Source organism: Vipera berus, assembly GCF_964194415.1.
Source record: "Vipera berus genome assembly, chromosome: Z".
Classification (NCBI taxonomy): Eukaryota; Metazoa; Chordata; class Lepidosauria; order Squamata; family Viperidae; genus Vipera; species Vipera berus.
In genome coordinates this window covers 72,433,163-72,450,612 of record NC_138205.1, presented here as the reverse complement: position 1 = coordinate 72,450,612, position 17,450 = coordinate 72,433,163, and the positions used below count along the sequence as shown (strand labels likewise).

General features: G+C 41.2%; 1 protein-coding gene across 4 annotated transcripts in view; it reads right to left on the bottom strand.

Annotated features, from left to right (window-relative positions):
* Window positions 1–17,450, bottom strand: part of ELMO1 (engulfment and cell motility 1) — a 336,399-nt gene that overhangs the window by 261,620 nt on the left and 57,329 nt on the right. For 2 of the 4 annotated variants that reach the window (XM_081343171.1, XM_081343172.1), the window contains one exon: window positions 9,442–9,589. The exons of the other annotated variants lie outside the window; for them this stretch is intronic. In XM_081343171.1, coding sequence (XP_081199297.1) covers window positions 9,442–9,519 — 78 coding nt within the window. In that variant the 5' untranslated portion in view covers window positions 9,520–9,589. The remainder of the gene's footprint in view (window positions 1–9,441; window positions 9,590–17,450) is intronic. 4 annotated transcript variants of the gene reach the window in all.

The following is a 17,450-nucleotide window of genomic DNA, read 5'->3' as shown; positions in this document are numbered from 1 at the left end:
GAGTTTGGTGAAATTCACATTTCGACAATTTGACATAAAGTTTGGCATTCAATAGTTTCTTTAACACTTCTCTGACCAGTTTTATGTGGTCGGTCATATTCGTGCTGTATATCAGGATGTCATCAAGGTATACTAGGACCCCTTTGTATAGGTGATTATGTAGGACCTCATTGATCAACTGCATAAATATGGCTGGGGCCCCCTGCAGTCCAAATGGCATGACTTTGAACTGGTAGCTCCCCAAGGGGCAGTTGAAGGCTGTCTTCTACTCATCCCAATCCTTTATTCTCACCCGATAATAAGCTTCTCTCAGGTCTAATTTAGTGAAGACACTCCCCTTTACCAGGTGGGTTGGTAAGTCTTTCAGGAGGGGGAGAGAGTATCTATTTTCCACACTCACAGCGTTCAGGCCTTTATAGTCCACGCAGAGTCAAAGAGACCCATCCTTTTCCTCTTTGAACAACATGGGGGCACCTATGGTTGACTTGGCCCGCTCGATGAACCCCCCTCGCTAGGTTTGTATCTACATATCTCTGCATCTCCTCCATCTCAAGGGGGGGACATAGCGTACATTCTTGGTCAGGGGAGTTTGGCCCCTGCTAACAATTCAATGGAACAATCATTGGGACAGTGAGGAGGCAAGGTGTCACATTCTTTTTCACTAAACGCCTCTGCTAGGTCATGGTACTCGCTGGGGATGAGTGGCTCACCAGGTAGCCGTAAGGTAGCCATGTGCACTCACTCATTGGGTGGGCTAAATTCTCCTGTAACATCAGTTGAATCAATGGGGGGATTGGGCCCTATGAGTAGTCTCACAGTTCTCATTCCCTTTTCCCACTAGATCAATGGCTTCCATTTGTCTAGCCAGGCTAGTCCTAGAATCACAGTTTCAGACATCTTTGGAGCTACCAGGACCCAGTGCTCACCTATTTCTAGGCGTAAGGGCTCCGTTAATTGCGTGACTAAAGTCCCTTCCATTAGGGAGCCATCGGCTTGCTCAAACCTGACATGTTTGGATAACGGCTTAGCCCATATGTCCAGTCTCAAGGCGCATGACAGGCTAATGATGAATCGGGAGCAGCCAGTATCGACTAGCACTTTCAGGTCTACTTGTGCCCTTGACTTAGGGACTATGAGTTTAGCAGGCAATAAAAAAGGTAGGATGCATCCACTCACCATCGGGTTGTTCTCCCCTTCACCATTGCTGTCAACACCGGGTAAAGTGGGGGTGGGTCTGGTCAGTGGGCCAGCGTCCTCCTGGGTGGGGCATGTAACCTGGGTAATGGGCTTCTGGGTGACCCAGTTGGACTTTTCTCTTGGTGGCTGTTGTGCAGGTCTCTTCCTCGTTGTTGGATCTGGTATACTCTGCTGTTGCAGGTAAGAAACTGGGCAGTTCGCTGCTCAATGTCCCTGCTGTCCACATCGAAAGCACTTGATTAGTGGACCTGTAAATGGTCTAGGACTTTTGGCAGTAGCTGTTGTTGGGGGGTTTTTTTTGGGGGGGTAGCCATCTGGATCCTGGTTTTGGTGTAGCTCCAAGTGGGAGAGGCTTTTTATAGTGGGTGAGCTGGACATCTAATTTCACCGCTGCCTGGTACCATTCATGCAGCTGGTCGGGTACAGCTCAGTAAATACACGCCTGAGAAAGGTGGTTGTCTAACCCTTCTCTAAAAAGATGAATTATTTTACTCAGGCCATCTCTCTATCCGACCTGCCATCTTTCGACACTCCCGCACATACTCTAGGGCAGGCCGGCTGGCCAGCTTGCTTTATCTTATGGATTTGCTCTTCTGCTTTGAGGGCAATGGATGGGTCCTCAAATTTTTCCTCAGCCCCAGGAGGAAAAGGTGGGGGTCCTCCAATTCAGGGGCCTGCTCATTATATAAATTGTTCAACCATTCAAATGCTTCTCCCTCTAGGTTGGATGCAATCACATCGACCATTGCACTCGGGTCCAGGTAAGTGTGACCCCAGCGATTCAAGCGAGAGCATACATGGTTAAGGAAAAAAAAATCAGTTTCTCTGGGTCCACATCAAAGGTTGCTTTGAAGGGTGGGTTCATCATTGCTTGCTGGGGCCCCCATTGCGGCTGGCCACACCCTAGTTGTTGGTTCAATGGCTGCTGGGGCTCCCATTGCTGCTGTTGGACTCCCAAATGGTGTCTACCCCATTGGTGCTGTTGTAGGCCCAGGGGTTGCACGTTTAGGGCCTGCTACTGCCTCCCCCCCTTCATGGATTACTGCCTTGTCTTGGCGAAGGGGCTTGCGTAATTCAATGAAGCTATGAGCTATGCCGTGCAGGGCCACCCAAGACGGAAAGGTCATAGCAGAGAGTTCTGACAAAATGTGATCCACTGGAGAAGGAAATGGCAAACCACTCCAGTATCTTTGCCATGAAAACCCTATGGACAGTACCAAAAGGCAAAATGATATGACGCTGGAAGATGAGCTCCTCAGGTCGGAAGGCGTCCAATATGCTACTGGGGAAGAGCAGAGGGCTAGTACTAGTAGTGCCAGAAAGAATGAAGCGACTGGGCCAAAGCCGAAAGGACGCTCAGCTGTGGATATGTCTGGTGGTGAAAGGAAAGTCCGATGCTGTAAAGATTTTTTCTCCATAGGAACCTGGAATGTAAGATCCATGAATCAAGGAAAGCTGGACGTGGTCAAACAAGAGATGACAAGACTAAACATCGACATCTTAGGTATCAGCGAACTAAAATGGACAGGAATGGGTGAATTTAATTCAGATGACCATCAGGTATACTACTGCGGACAAGAATCCCTCAGAAGAAATGGAGTAGCCTTCATAGTCAATAAAAGAGTAGGAAAAGCAATACTGGGATACAATCCTCAAAATGACAGAACGATCTCAGTTCGAATCCAAGGCAAACCATTCAATATCACAGTAGTCCAAGTCTATGCCCCAACCACCGGTGCTGAAGAGGATGAAATTGACCGGTTCTATGAAGCCCTACAGCACCTTATAGAACTAACACCCAAAAATGATGTCCTTATCATCATGGGGGATTGGAATGCTAAAGTAGGAAGCCAAAAGATAACTGGATTAACAGGCAAGTTTGGCCTTGGAGTACAAAATGAAGCAGGGCACAGGCTGATAGAATTTTGTCAAGAGAATACGATGGTCATAGCAAACACTCTTTGTCAACAGCCCAAGAGACGGCTTTACACATGGACATCACCAGACGGTCAACACAGAAATCAGATTGACTATATGCTCTGCAGCCAAAGATGGAGAAGCTCTATACAGTCAGTAAAAAACAAGACCAGGAGCTGACTGTGGCTCAGACCATGAGCTTCTTGTTGCAAAGTTTAGGCTTAAATTAAAGAAAGTAGGGAAAAGCACTAGGCCAGTCAGGTATGAATTAAATCATATCCCTGTTCAATATACAGTAGAGGTGACAAATAGATTTAAGGAATTAGATCTGATAGACAGAGTGCCTGAAGAACTATGGACAGAGGTTCGCAACATTGTACAACAGGTAGCAACCAAAACCATCCCAAAGAAAAAGAAATGCAAGAAAGCAAAATGGCTGTCTGAGGAAGCTTTGCAAATAGCTGAGGAAAGGAGGGAAGCGAAAGGCAAGGGAGAAAAAGAAAGATACACCCAAGCTAAAACTCAAATACTTTGGCCACCTAATGAGAAGGAAGGACTCACTGGAGAAGAGCCTAATGCTGGGAAAGATTGAGGGCAATAGAAGAAGGGGACGACAGAGAATGAGGTGGCTGGATGGAGTCACTGAAGCAGTAGGCGTGAGCTTAAATGGACTCCAGAAGATGGTAGAGGACAGGAAGGCCTGGAGGAACATTGTCCATAGGGTCGCGATGGGTCAGACACGACTTCGCAACTAACAACAACAACAACAACTGCCTCCCCTGCTGTGGTTGTCTGAGGGGAGAGTACTTTTGGTTGGTGGGACATTGTGGCACCATCTGCTGTTGTAGGCCCCTCAATGGTTGTTGGATGGGCGGGGGTTGCTGTTGTCTACTCTGGATTTTGGCTGAAGGGAATGGTGGCACCCTCTGCTGATGATGTACTAATAGTTGTGTTAGTCTCAAAGGCTGTGGTGCCTCCCTCACTTGTAGGCCCCTCAGTGGTTGCTTGGCACTCGGGGGTGGTGACCAGTCTCCATGGGATTGTCATCCCACAATTGGCTGTTGCTCTCCAGGCTTCTGCAACACCCCAATCTGCTGCAAGGCCTCTATCAGCTGATTTAGGCTCAGAGATTGCTGCTCCTCCTTCTGTGGGGGCTGCCACACTGCCAACTGCTGAGGGGGCCCTAGTTCCTCTTCTTCTGTGGGACTGGAGGCCCTAGCAGGGAACTCCAGGGGTTGGAGGGCCGTTAGCTCTGCGAAAAGGGGGGTGGGGGCCTCTTTCGGCAGGAGCTGTTCTGCGCTTCTCACTTCTAGTTCTTCAAACCTTTCTGCTAAATTGTCAACTGATTGGCTTTGGGCTGCAGATGGATATTTCCACTCACCCGAGTCTTCAATCTCAGCTAGCCTGGCTGCTCCCCACCGGTCTGGGGAATACGATGTGTAGGATTCTCTTTGTTGTCGTCCCACCTCCTCTGCCTTTGAAGCCCTTGGGGATGCCAAGGCTGCTCCAAGGCACCTGGAGTCTCCGCTGGGCTTAATCCACTCTGACAACCAGACCATTTCTCCTGGTTGTTTGGGTCTAGCTCCCAGCTGGGAGGATTGCTGAAACTCTTTCCCTGCCGGCTTCTTCCCTAGCCCTTCCCCCACTGGGGTGGCTGCTGGTGCCGGGGAGCTGGCTTCAGGCAATTTTTCTTCCTCCATTGTGGGATCTTCTCCAACTCTTTGCCAGACTGCCTCCCAAACTTAGAGACAGCAACGGGAGGTCGAGACTCCCTAATTAGTTTAAAAAGTAGGGAGATTCCAGCTTGATGTCAAGTTTCTGACGTATGGGTTTTTCAAGTGACTCTGAGGCATTGTATACCTTAAAAGTCCTTTATTAGCCTAATACACCGGCAAATGCTTGCTCGAAGGAAGCTGGAAACTGAAATATATTGTGCCCCTTGCACAATATATTAAAACACAATTCTCCACCTTTCTAATTTTGTCATTAATCATATTCTCCAATTAATTTAAAGAATCAGTTTCACTTCCGTTAGAAAACCCACCAAGGTCTTATCTTCTCTAGTTAGAGATGGCCTTGAAAGGTGCAATCCTACTCGTCCCCCCTCCCAACCTTAAACTAAATCTCTTAAAGCAATACACAAGTTTAACATATGAAACGGCTACTTCTTCATCTCTTCTCAAGCAATAACATTCGATGTTAGCAGCATTGACACAAATTACATTCAACTGTTAACAAACTGTTATGGCATACAAGAACCTGAAGTGCAACATGTCACTGAAGATTCATTGCCTGCATTCACACTTTGACTTCTTTCCTGAAAATCTAGGTGCAACCAGTGATGAATATGGTGAAAGGTTCACCAAGATATTGCCACAAAGGAAAGAAAGGTATCAGGGCTACTGGAATCCATCAGTACTGGATGACTATTGTTGGACACTACAATGAGAGAAATGAATTGCAAATAAAAATCAGCAGCGAACACTTTTAGTTCTGTTAAACTCAGGCAGGGTGTCAGAAACATTATGCAAATATATCCATTTCATATTTCTCAAGACATCTATATGATGCAGTCATTCTGAAATTATTTTTGCATTTAGTTTGAGGGAATCTATCATCACCAAAAAATTTTCAAGAAACAATTCTTTTTTTAAAAAAATGTCAAAATAAGAGCAACTTTGCCCAGAGTAGCATCTAACTGAAGTTACAGAAATCCAAAGTAGACTCTGGCCCTCATAAAAATTAATGTAAAAGCAAGTTTATAATTAAAAAATATAACTATTATTTTTTTTGTTATTTTTGGTATTAAACCTGTATACCAAAGACTTTTAAAAATACTTCTGAATACTCTAATAAGCTCATGAAAGATAAATTTCCTGAACTGCTGTGCAAGTGAATACTGCACCATATAAGCATATGGTGATGAAAGTTCATTCACTTTTTCCTACCGCATGATAAATAAATCTCTGATGGCAATAACAAAAGTCTTAGGCAACAGAGATACACAACTTGTCAACATGTGAATGAGTCATCTTGTAATTAATTTGAATCATACTAAGCTTGAGTCATTACATCATTATCTCATTTTTTAAAAAAGTGGTACTCCTAAACATAATGGAAAACATTATTGTAGTGGGTAGGAATGCTCATATAGATATATATGTATGTGATGGAAAGCACTGTTTCATATACAATTCCAACTTAATGTCAGCAACTTCTGGATGAATATATGAGAAAGTACACTGCTTAATAAATTGGGTGGATAGACAAACTGCCAACATTACAATACAGCAGCAATCAAGATGTATTGATTGGCTATTTTTTCATTGTCAAGTGGGTTTCAACATAACATTAAAACAAGAATGCCAACTTAATAAACTACAGTGTGAATGTGAAGATTACAGATGTCCAGAGACCCAGAAAAAAATGCAGCTACTTTAGGGTTGGTGATGGATCTTTGCAAGAATGTTTGTGTGATAATATGAAGAAAAGTGCAAGAGAATACCAAATACAGGGTAGCATATATGGACGGGAGAGAAATCTACTCTATTTTCCATCAACTTTACTAACTGTGTGATTGCCAAAGAATTTGGCAATTATCAAAGTGGATCCATTTCTAAAATGGTTGTCCACCTATGCCGGGGATAGGGAACCTTGGCTCTTTTATGACATGTGGACTTCAACTCCCAAAATTCCTGAGTCAGCATGGCTGGTTCAGGAATTCCGGGTATTGAAGTCCACAAGTCATAAAAGAGCCAAGGTTCCCTACCCCTGAACTATGCTGATCTATTATTGATGAATACAATAAAACTGATGAATATAAATCATATTACATATTCACTTACTGCTTATTAAGGCAGATTCCACGCTTCTTGTGATTTCACAGGGTAGCTGATATTTTTATACAGGTAGAGAGAAAACCTCCAGTTTTATTTACGCATTGCCAGTGTTTCAATGTCACTGTACTCTAAAATGTCTCAGTAATCGCAAATGGGTTCATCAGATATAGTCTTTGTCAATGGTTGAAATGTTTTTACATTGTAGACATGAGAAAGTAGCACAATCTGTTTCTATATAGTCTACTTATAATCTACATAGTCTACTTTCCTGAAACTTTTGACAACATCAGTGATTGAATGTGAGATTAATATCTATATAACTATAATTACGTTTATTAAATGTAGCATTATAAGTAAAATTATTGCTTAAGTATTCCTACATGAGTTTAACTCTATATACAAAGAGCCTAATGTTGTCATATGGTGTTGAAAATAGGAAGACTGCCATAAATCTTCATTAAAATATATCATTACATTTATTTTTATTTCTTATAATAATCTGATATAGGAACAGTAACCTCTGTGTCTGCAACTAAACAGGACTTTCTAGGCACACAACATTCTGACCTGAATTAATTAATGTTTTATTGCTTGCTTAGGAGAGATGCTTACAACATATCTGTATCATAAAAAAAATACTAGTTCTGCTAAGATCTATTATACTTTTCAGCAACACATGGGATAGTAATTGATATAGAAGTTGGATTATAGCTGAAGAAACACTTCACAATAAATTTCAAAAAATGTATTTTCATTTTCCTAGGCATTGGATCAAGATTTAAATAAGTGCATCTATAATGGGTCGAATATGAACATGACTGTGGTATAGATTTGGTTGAGATATTTTTTTTTATTTTTGCTGGATTCTGTCCTTAAAAAAAACCCTATTCAGTGATCTAAATAAAAAAAATTAAAAAAAATTCTGTCAGAGACAGACTGCCCTCTTGGGAGGAGGGATCAAGTGCGGGATCAATCTGGAATCATTACACAGACACAAGAGAACAAAGTCCAATTCTATCCCCACCCACCTCTAGAATGCCATTGCAACTTATGTAGTCTTTCCCAGGAACAAATTGCCCATCTGAGAAAATTCCTAAAAAATAGGAAGATACCTGAGAAATGCCTATCTTTCAGGAACTTTAGCAAAGTAGTCCTATATAAAGCAGCATTACAAACACTAACTCCAGGATAGGCACAATGATTGCAATATAGAATAACACAATTATAACTGAATATTTTCTTACACTGGATTTATTATCTTCAAATGGCAGCCCCCATTTCTTTACCAAGTATTGAACCTGATTCATATACAACAATTACATATGAGCCAATAATCAAAATCTGGGAACTCCCAAAATGACACCAAATCTAGAAAATCTTGTTTTTCAGAAAGTGCCTATTGACCACTTTGAATAGTAGGGCTACTGCAAAATTTGAGAGCCCTTCATTGCCAGGAAATTGCTAATTGGAAGCATGCCACACATAAGACTTTCACTTTCAACTGCTTTTAAGGTCACAAATTTTTTCTTTAAAAAAAATCTATATATTTGATGGTAGTAAAAGTTCAATAAGAGCTACACAAACTGCTGACCAGTTCATATGAATTACAGTAATTAATTTCAAAATATCAGTCATATGAAGCCAAGTCATCCTTTTAAATATATGCAAATTAATTTATAGATCATCAGCGTAAAATTACACTTTGGTTCAATCATGTCCTGGAAGTAGTACATGTAGTCCACAACAACATTCAAGGCTCTGATAATACTGAGTGAATTGCGCTTATGCCCAGGACACATAGTTACAAGCACTGCAAGGCCCCTGAGATTACAGTGATCAAAATTTGAGTGATTGGCAGCCTGTCTATATTTATGACTTCAAGATGATTTCAGCTGCCTCCATCTGCTCCATTTCTGCCCTTCTGGCTGCCCTGTACTCTGCCATACACCCCCACTGTCCTGCATTCCACCACCCCTGACCGATATTCACAATCTTCTTTTCCCACTGCTGACAAGACAAAGGGTCAGACCAAATTTCTCTTGTCAGTGGCTGGAGGAAGACCCTGAAAATTAACTGGAAGGGTCAGAGAAGTGGTGTCCAGGCAACCAAATGGGCAGAGACAGAAGAAGATAGAAAAGGGGTGTGTGTGTTTGAAACATAGGTTGGCAAGGCAGGATAGTAGAAACATGAGGTCTTGACCTAACAACCCAGTTGGAACTGCCTCACTAAATGGAAATGTCATATAATGTTTTGTATAATGACTGCATCACTTACTGGCAGCAATTTCAGCCCCAGTTAGTATTATTTAGTGAGGACTATCTTTATGCAAAATCTATACAAACCTTTTGTGTAAGTAAAAGATTCTTTCAGAAGGTTCCACAGTTGACTTATTATAAGACTACTTAAGATACTGTATAATAAACATTAACAATTGTTAGTCTAAAAGTATTAAGACTTTTAGAAATAATACACAGAAATAAGTACTTACTTGGTCAATTTCCATCAACTTTGGAAAGGCACCAGGCCACTCTATAGCTACTTTCACAATATTTGCAGGAGGAGGCATATTCTATCACTGGTCTTCTTCAAAAGTAGTGAATTGGAATACCTTATAGGCTATAATCTCTCTTTCACAGCTAGAGGGAGAAAGGATAATAGTATCATTTAAAATAAATTCAAACAAAATCATCCATTTTTTCATGACTTGACAGGTATAAGGTTGACTCAGCCTTCCATCCTTCCGAGGTAGGTAAAATGAGGACCCAGATTGTTGGGGGCAATTAAGCTGACTTTGTAATAATGCTGCTTGGGGTGTGTGTGAAAGCCCTAATAAGCAGGCATATACATAGAATGAAGGCTATTGCTAAGCTTGTAAGCCGTCCTGAGTCTTCGGAGAAGGGCAGGATATAAATGGAATTAAAATTTAAAAAATAAAAATATTACAGGTTTGTAAATGTACAGGTTAAATCTTGAAAATTCAATTGTATACCACACAGTATGATACAAATCAACTTACCTAGAAGATGACTGAAATATTAGAATATACTTTGGTAATCATGAAATAGTTTTTTTTTATTCTATTATCACTAGTAAAAGACTAAACTATCCATCTTTAGCTGCTTCATCATGTCCTCCAATGATCTTGTGGACTTGATGATAAACCTAGAGTGATGTCACACAGTTTTTTCTTCTGATGGGGGAGCTCTTGGACATGTTCCTCACACTTAGGAGCAGCTGGCTTACTTGAGCTCAACTCCAACTGGTTTGAAGTTGATTTTCACTATACATCAACACTTCTGCAAGCAAACCCACAAACTATTCTCTGCAACCACTGCACTGTTATCTCCATCAGTAAAATAACAGGACAGGACAGGACAGGACAGGACAAGACAAGACAAGACAGATAGATAGATACAATGGCATACAGTATGATACAAATCAACTTACCTAGAAGATGACTGAAATATTAGAATATACTTTGGTAATCATGAAATAGTTTTTTTTATTCTATTATCACTAGTAAAAGACTAAACTATCCATCTTTAGCTGCTTCATCATGTCCTCCAATGATCTTGTGGACTTGTTGATAAACCTAGAGTGATGTCACACAGTTTTTTCTTCTGATGGGGGAGCTCTTGGACATGTTCCTCACACTTAGGAGCAGCTGGCTTACTTGAGCTCAACTCCAACTGGTTTGAAGTTGATTTTCACTATACATCAACACTTCTGCAAGCAAACCCACAAACTATTCTCTGCAACCACTGCACTGTTATCTCCATCAGTAAAATAACAGGACAGGACAGGACAGGACAGGACAAGACAAGACAGATAGATAGATACAATGGCATACATTGAAAATGAAATTTAGTAGCTTGCTCTCAAAGCGTACATATACATAACACACATTTAAACATACTATATACAACATATGTATAGACCTACACCATTACATATAAGTAACATATAAATATTAATCACTGTCCATCTTGAATATATAATGGAAGAAGGAAGCTTGAGAGTTCACAAGGTTAATGCTATATGGAATGAAACTGTGGCTGAATCTGGATGTTCTTCTTTGGATACCACGAAGTCTCCTCCCAAAAGGTAACAAGGAAAACAGGTCATGAAGAGGATGTGTAGTGTCCCAGACAATCTTGCGGACCCTGCTCAAGCCACACTTGTGTGCTATGTCCTGGATAGAGGGGAGGAACTGCCAACAATCTTTTCAGCCATCCTCATCACTCTCTGCACCAGCTTCCCATCTGAAGCAGTGATGCTTCCAAACCAGACTGTGATGCTGTATGATAGGATGCTCTTGGTCATCCCTCTATAGAAAGTGGTCAGGACAGGGAAAGAAAGATGCGCTTTTCTCATGTGACGCAGAAAATGCAGGTACTGCTGTTCCTGCTTCACCAGTGTCTCGCAGTGGAGTGACTAAGCCAGCCTACTTGTTAACTGCACACCCAGGAATTTGATGCTGGTAACCATCTCCAATATAAGAATAACAGAATACAAAATAACAAGAGTTGGAAAGAAACTTGCATGTCTTTTAGTCCAACCCCTTGCTCAAGCAAAAGACCCTATATCAGACATGTCAAACTCAAGGCCCATGATGTGTTTAGATCTGGCCCGTAAGCAGACTAGTAAGAGAAGGTGATTGAGTAATTACCTCCTCGCTTCTTCAGGTGTCTTGTTAGTAGCAGCAGCACTAGCAAAAGAGAGGCTTCAGAAGCCTCTCCAATATGTGGTGCTGTGTGGCAGCAGTAAGCGCAAGGGCAGGCGGGCATGGGTCTACTATGACTCACAGCAGCTGGGTAGGCATGGCCAGGTAGGTGCAGTCGGCCCAGCCCCACTGACTCAGGACAGCTGGGTCAGCGATGGAACAAGTCACACTGGCTAACTCGAAGTGGGGACAGCTCAGTGTTCCACAAACCCCAAACTGCCAAACAGCAGCATACACACAAATACATAAACACCTTTCACTCCAAATTTGGGGACTTTTATCCACAGAAGGAGAAGTCCTTCTCCCAAAGCTCAGGCATGACTGGGAGCTTGCCAGCTCAGATGTGGATAAAAGTCTCCAAACTTGGAATGGCATGTGTGTGCATGCACACAGCACGCCAAAAGAGACCTTCTTCTCCCAATCCCAGACATCTGAGCACTGGCGCTTCCCTGTCCGGTGCCCCCTCCCAGCAAACCAGGAGGTGGAAGGTGATGCTGCTGTGTGTGGAAGTGCGGAGTCAAATTTCTGCCTTGACAGATCTCTGGAGAACAAGAAGAAGAGGCAGGGGAGTAAAGCTCCCCAGTCCTGCAAGAGGGAGGCTGGCCCTTCTTGAAAGGGAATAATTTTGAGAAGGATGCTGATTTGTTGGGGCAGCCTTCCCTCAAGCAGCTCCTCACCACCTCTCCTTCTCTCCAGAAATCTTTCTAATTCAACCAAGAACTTTTGCATGCTCATGCACGCACACACCATTCCAAACTTGGACTTTTACCCACATCAGAGTTGGCAAGCTGCCAATTATGCCTGGGCTTGGGAATGAGGACCTCTCCTTCCTCTGTTGATAAAAGTCCCCAAACTTGGAATGCGGGGATTGTGTGTGCATGTGCACACGCATGTGAACACACACTTGGCTGCTAGCAGTTTGGGGAAGTGAGAAGCTTGTGGGGCACTGAGTTATTCCCACAAGTTAGCTGGTGCAACTTGTTCCATTGCTGACCCAGCCGTCCCAAGTCAGTGGAGCTGGGCTAGTTGCACCTACCTGGCCACGTCTACCCAGCCTGTCCACCTGGCCATACCGAGTCAGCTGCACCAAGTGGTGTCGAGCCAGCCATGCCCACAAAATTATGCCTACCTAATCACTGCAACCTGGTTGTGGCCACCCAGTCACGCCTACCCAGCTACGCCCATCTGAGGGCAACCATAATGCTGATGCGACCCTCAATGAAATTGAGTTTGACAACCATTCTGGACAAATGGCTGTCCAATCTCTTCTTAAAAACCCCAGTGATGGAGCACCCACAACTTCTAAAGGAAAGCTGTTCTGTTGCTTAATTATTTTACTGTCAGGAAATTTCACCTTAGTTCTAGGTTGGTTCTCTCCATGATTAGTTTCCATCCATTGCTTCTTGTCCTGCCTTTTACCTTCTGATGTTTTGAAAAATAGACTGACCCTTTCTTCTTTTTGGCAGCCTCTCAAATATTGGAACACTGCTATCGTGTCATTAAAGATTAAAAAAAATCAATGTATTCCTTTCCATCCTTTCAGAAAAAAATAATCCATTAGATATCCAATAATAATCCCTTTTAAGAAGAATTATTCACAAAGATATGACCAGAAAACATTTACTCTACTGCAACAATTTCCTATGTGTTCATAAATAGATCACTGCACTATAGCAACCAGGATGTCAGAAGAAAGGCAAAAAAGAACAGTACTTTTCACGGAGAGACAAAAGCGCATAACGCATTAACACATTTTTTGGAGGGGAGGTGATAGCTCACAAGTTTATCTTATTATATAAAGCCATTTGGAATGAGTGGGATCTTGGATATTCCATTCTTAATGAAAGTTTAGAAGATTTATGACAACTATTCTATAGTTATTTACTAAAATTTGTATATCCAGGTGTATATACAAATATATCTCCACACCCACACTGGTTAGGAATTCTGGGAATTTAGTTTACCTCTACTGAACAAAAACTGGGGAGTTTACATATTACAATAGCCTTGCCAACTTGGTGCCCTCTAGAAGTGTGACAATATGTTCAAAGTTTGTTACAGGAGATGAAATCCAATGGATTTCAAATCAAATCAAACTATAGTTCAGTATAGCTGCATTAATATGTGTATATACAAATGTATCTTTTTAAAGAATATTGCGTTATCATCAGCAAGGAACACACGAGACAGCTGGCTCAAGTAACAACCTTTTAATAAAGGCAGGGAACTGGGCGCTGACAGACTTTCTGCGCCGATATTTATACCCCAGCTGGCACACTGGCAACCAATCAGGAACTTGCCGATTTCCCGCAGTTGGTGAGGTCCAATCAGTGGCGGCTGGCTTTGACAGCCGGCTTGTTCCATTTGCCGCGCCTGAGCTGTTTCCGCGGCTTGACAGCTCAGAGCTGTCAAGCCGCTGCGCATAAGCCTTTGGCAGCTTTTGACAGCTGTCAAAAGCTGCCGTGTGTTCCGGCCAACTTTACCTCATAACCCTTTTTGTAATGTACATAACCATAACACAACATTAATACATAGCAAATATGGAACTAAGACCACTTCTTTACAATATATACATACCAGTTAGAATTAAATTGATTTAAAATTAACTTTTTATCTTCAGAAAGATGCTGTATTGAAAGATGAAAGGAGTGAACAGGAACAGGAAGTCAATTAGCATTAATTCTATCCAAATTCAGATTTCCAGTTTTTAGGGCCTGGCATCAGTCACCATCAGTGACCATGCCGCTTTAACAATAACAGTTCCAGCAGTCCCCATTTACCATCATTAAGCGAAGATTATATGCGCCATTATGTGAGGAAGTGATTGCAACTTCTGACTTCCTGCCAGCTTTCCTCTTTACTTTGCTTCTGGGAAGCAGTAGGAAAGGTTGCAAATTACAATCACATGACTGCAAAATGCTATGACAGTCAGAAATCCAGGGCAGTTGCTAAGAATGCGGGACCTATCATCCTTTAATTTTTAAAAAATATAATAAATTATAAAATGCTTGAAACCGAATCATAGTAAACTATTATTGTGCAAATTCCAGTATTAAAGATGAGCTGTACAGTTTGCACACATTATTTTACTTATTTGTTTATTATACCTGAATATCTACAATTTGCTTTATGAAATAAATAAAACTATTGTATAGAATCAGATTATTTTGTCTACAAATAGCATGCATATAAGTACACAATTTACACTTGAGTGGAGGGTTGCTAAGGGTATACATATAATGATTTTGATTTTCCTTAAAAGTTGAGACTATTTTTAAAACATTCACTAGCACACTTTCAGGTTGTCCTTCCCTCTTTAAGATAATTTGAAATATGAATTTTTTTTATCATGCTGGTTTCCAGGAAATCAAGAAGCATCTTGAAGTCAAAACTCCTTATAACTTCATGAATACATCCTTGTCAAAAGAAATTGGCAAGAAGCTTACCTAATGGACAAGATAATGAGATTTTTATATACTGCCCATTTTTTCTAATTGTTTTTGTTTTTATGGTTTATTTTTTGGGGAAATAAATATTTTCATATAGTAGCTTTCACAACAAATAAAGCTCAAAAGTAAAAAAATGACTACTTGTATGGCAAACCATTTACCGTACTCATTTCTCCCCTCAGATACACACCCATGCAAATCCTGTTTCTGTACCTTATTTGTTATCTCCCCTTCCACACTGCTGACATAAAGTATAAAACTTCTTCCATACAAATGAGTATAAAGTAGAAATCAAAATAAGCTTCAAGCAATAACAATGCTCAATCATTAATTCTAATGAAAATAATATAATCAGTAACACCAACTTGAAAGAAAATATATTCAGGAAGGTACTGTTAGTATATAGTAAAGGATCTATACAATCCTCTACCTATAATTATTCATTCAAAATTACAACAGTAATGAACGAATGGTGGTTACGACTGATCCTTGGAGTTCTGATTATCCTAACACTGTGAGCATGAACTGGTACTTGGCAACCAGTTTGCATTTGTACCTGTTTGTAGCACTCTGCAATGACCTGATCGCTATTTACAACCAGAAAGTCAATGAGGAAGCTGGCAAAGAATGTCACAAGTCAGTGTTGTAAATCTTCCCCACACACACCCTTCCCCCAGTCCCTCAGCTTTTGCGCAATGCCAGCCACTCATGCATCCCAGTGCACATCTCCTGATGCACTGTGCCTCTCTTGTGCAGTCTCAATTCTTGCCACGCCTGCCTCACACACCTCCCATCTGCACCTCTTGCATATTCCTTCACACCTCTGTGCCCTCTCCCTAGCTTTCATGCACTCTCCCTAACTTACACCCTGCCTCTCTCACAAACTCATGCACTGTCAGGGACTCACACTTCTTACACACTCCTGTACACTCCCTCTCATCCTCCCCCAGCAAACTCTTAAAGCTAAGATGTTAAAACTGTCACACGACTGAGCAAGTACACTCTGTGCACAGAATTACAACCAAAATTTTGGTCTCTTTCCAGGACTGACAATTTATTCAACATATAAGCATACTCTTTTTTCAACCACAAGTGTTTGCGTATTTCTGCCTGCCCCTGTATGCAGGTATGCATATATCTCACTGAGGAAAGAAATAAAATATGATATACTAATCATGCCTTACAATGACAATTGACAAAGATATACATAGCATTTAATTTTTCTTTAGCAACTACAGAATTATGCATTACACATCAGCTTGCAGTTTGGCTAAATAAATAAAATAAGGATGTCAAAAGAAGTTCTTAAAATGAAGTCAAATTAATGCAAGACCCAGGAATAATGATGGTTTGCACATCTGAATTTCTGCCAAGAAGCATACTGAACACTCTAAAACAGGATACAGCATTTATGAGGTGACAAAGTGGAAGAGAAGTCAATATTCTCATGTAATGTGGTAATTAAATTGCCAGTTAGGAGAATTAGGTCTATCCAAATATAAGCCATTAATGCAAATGCTATTGCTTTCAGGTTCCCTGGTTTGAACTGGTTTTATTTTTATTTACATCTGAATAGCTACATTTTGCTTTGTTAAGAAACAAATAATACCATATTCTATACAATTAGATTATTTTATCTGTAAATAACACATACATAAATGAGTACACAATCTGCAGTTGAGAGAATGAGTTGCTAAGGATACAAATGCACTGGTACTATTTTGAGAGATTTCCCTATTGTGGTGATTATTTTCAGAAAATTCCCAGCATGCAAACATTTGATTGTCCTCCTCTCATTAAAGGCCCTCTTCAACACAGTTGATTGAACAGCTTCCATGCAGTGAATCATCAAACTGACTTTGAAAGACGAATGCGTTACCACACTGGTTTTCAAGGTGTAAGCCAAGTAAGTTTTTCTTCAGATCAAGCTCCTCTTGTGATTTCATGAACTCATTTATATAGCTTTCTGAGCTGCAACAGTTTCCCATTGCCTTCTTCCACAAAGTTATTAGTATTTCCAATATGTATATCGAGAAAAATGTGGGTTAGGCAGCATCATCACCAGATGGATTCATAGTTGGCTGACCAGCCGTACTCAGCATGTGGTCCTCAATGGAACTGCATCTACATGGAGGGAAGTGTGTAGTGGGGTGCCTCAGGGCTCTGTTCTAGGCCCAGTGCTCTTCAACATCTTCATCAACGATTTGGATGAGATGATAGATGGGGAACTCATCAAATTTGCAGATGACACCAAGCTGGCAGGAATAGGCAACACTCCAGAAAACAGGATTAAGATACAGGAGGATCTGGACAGACTTGAACACT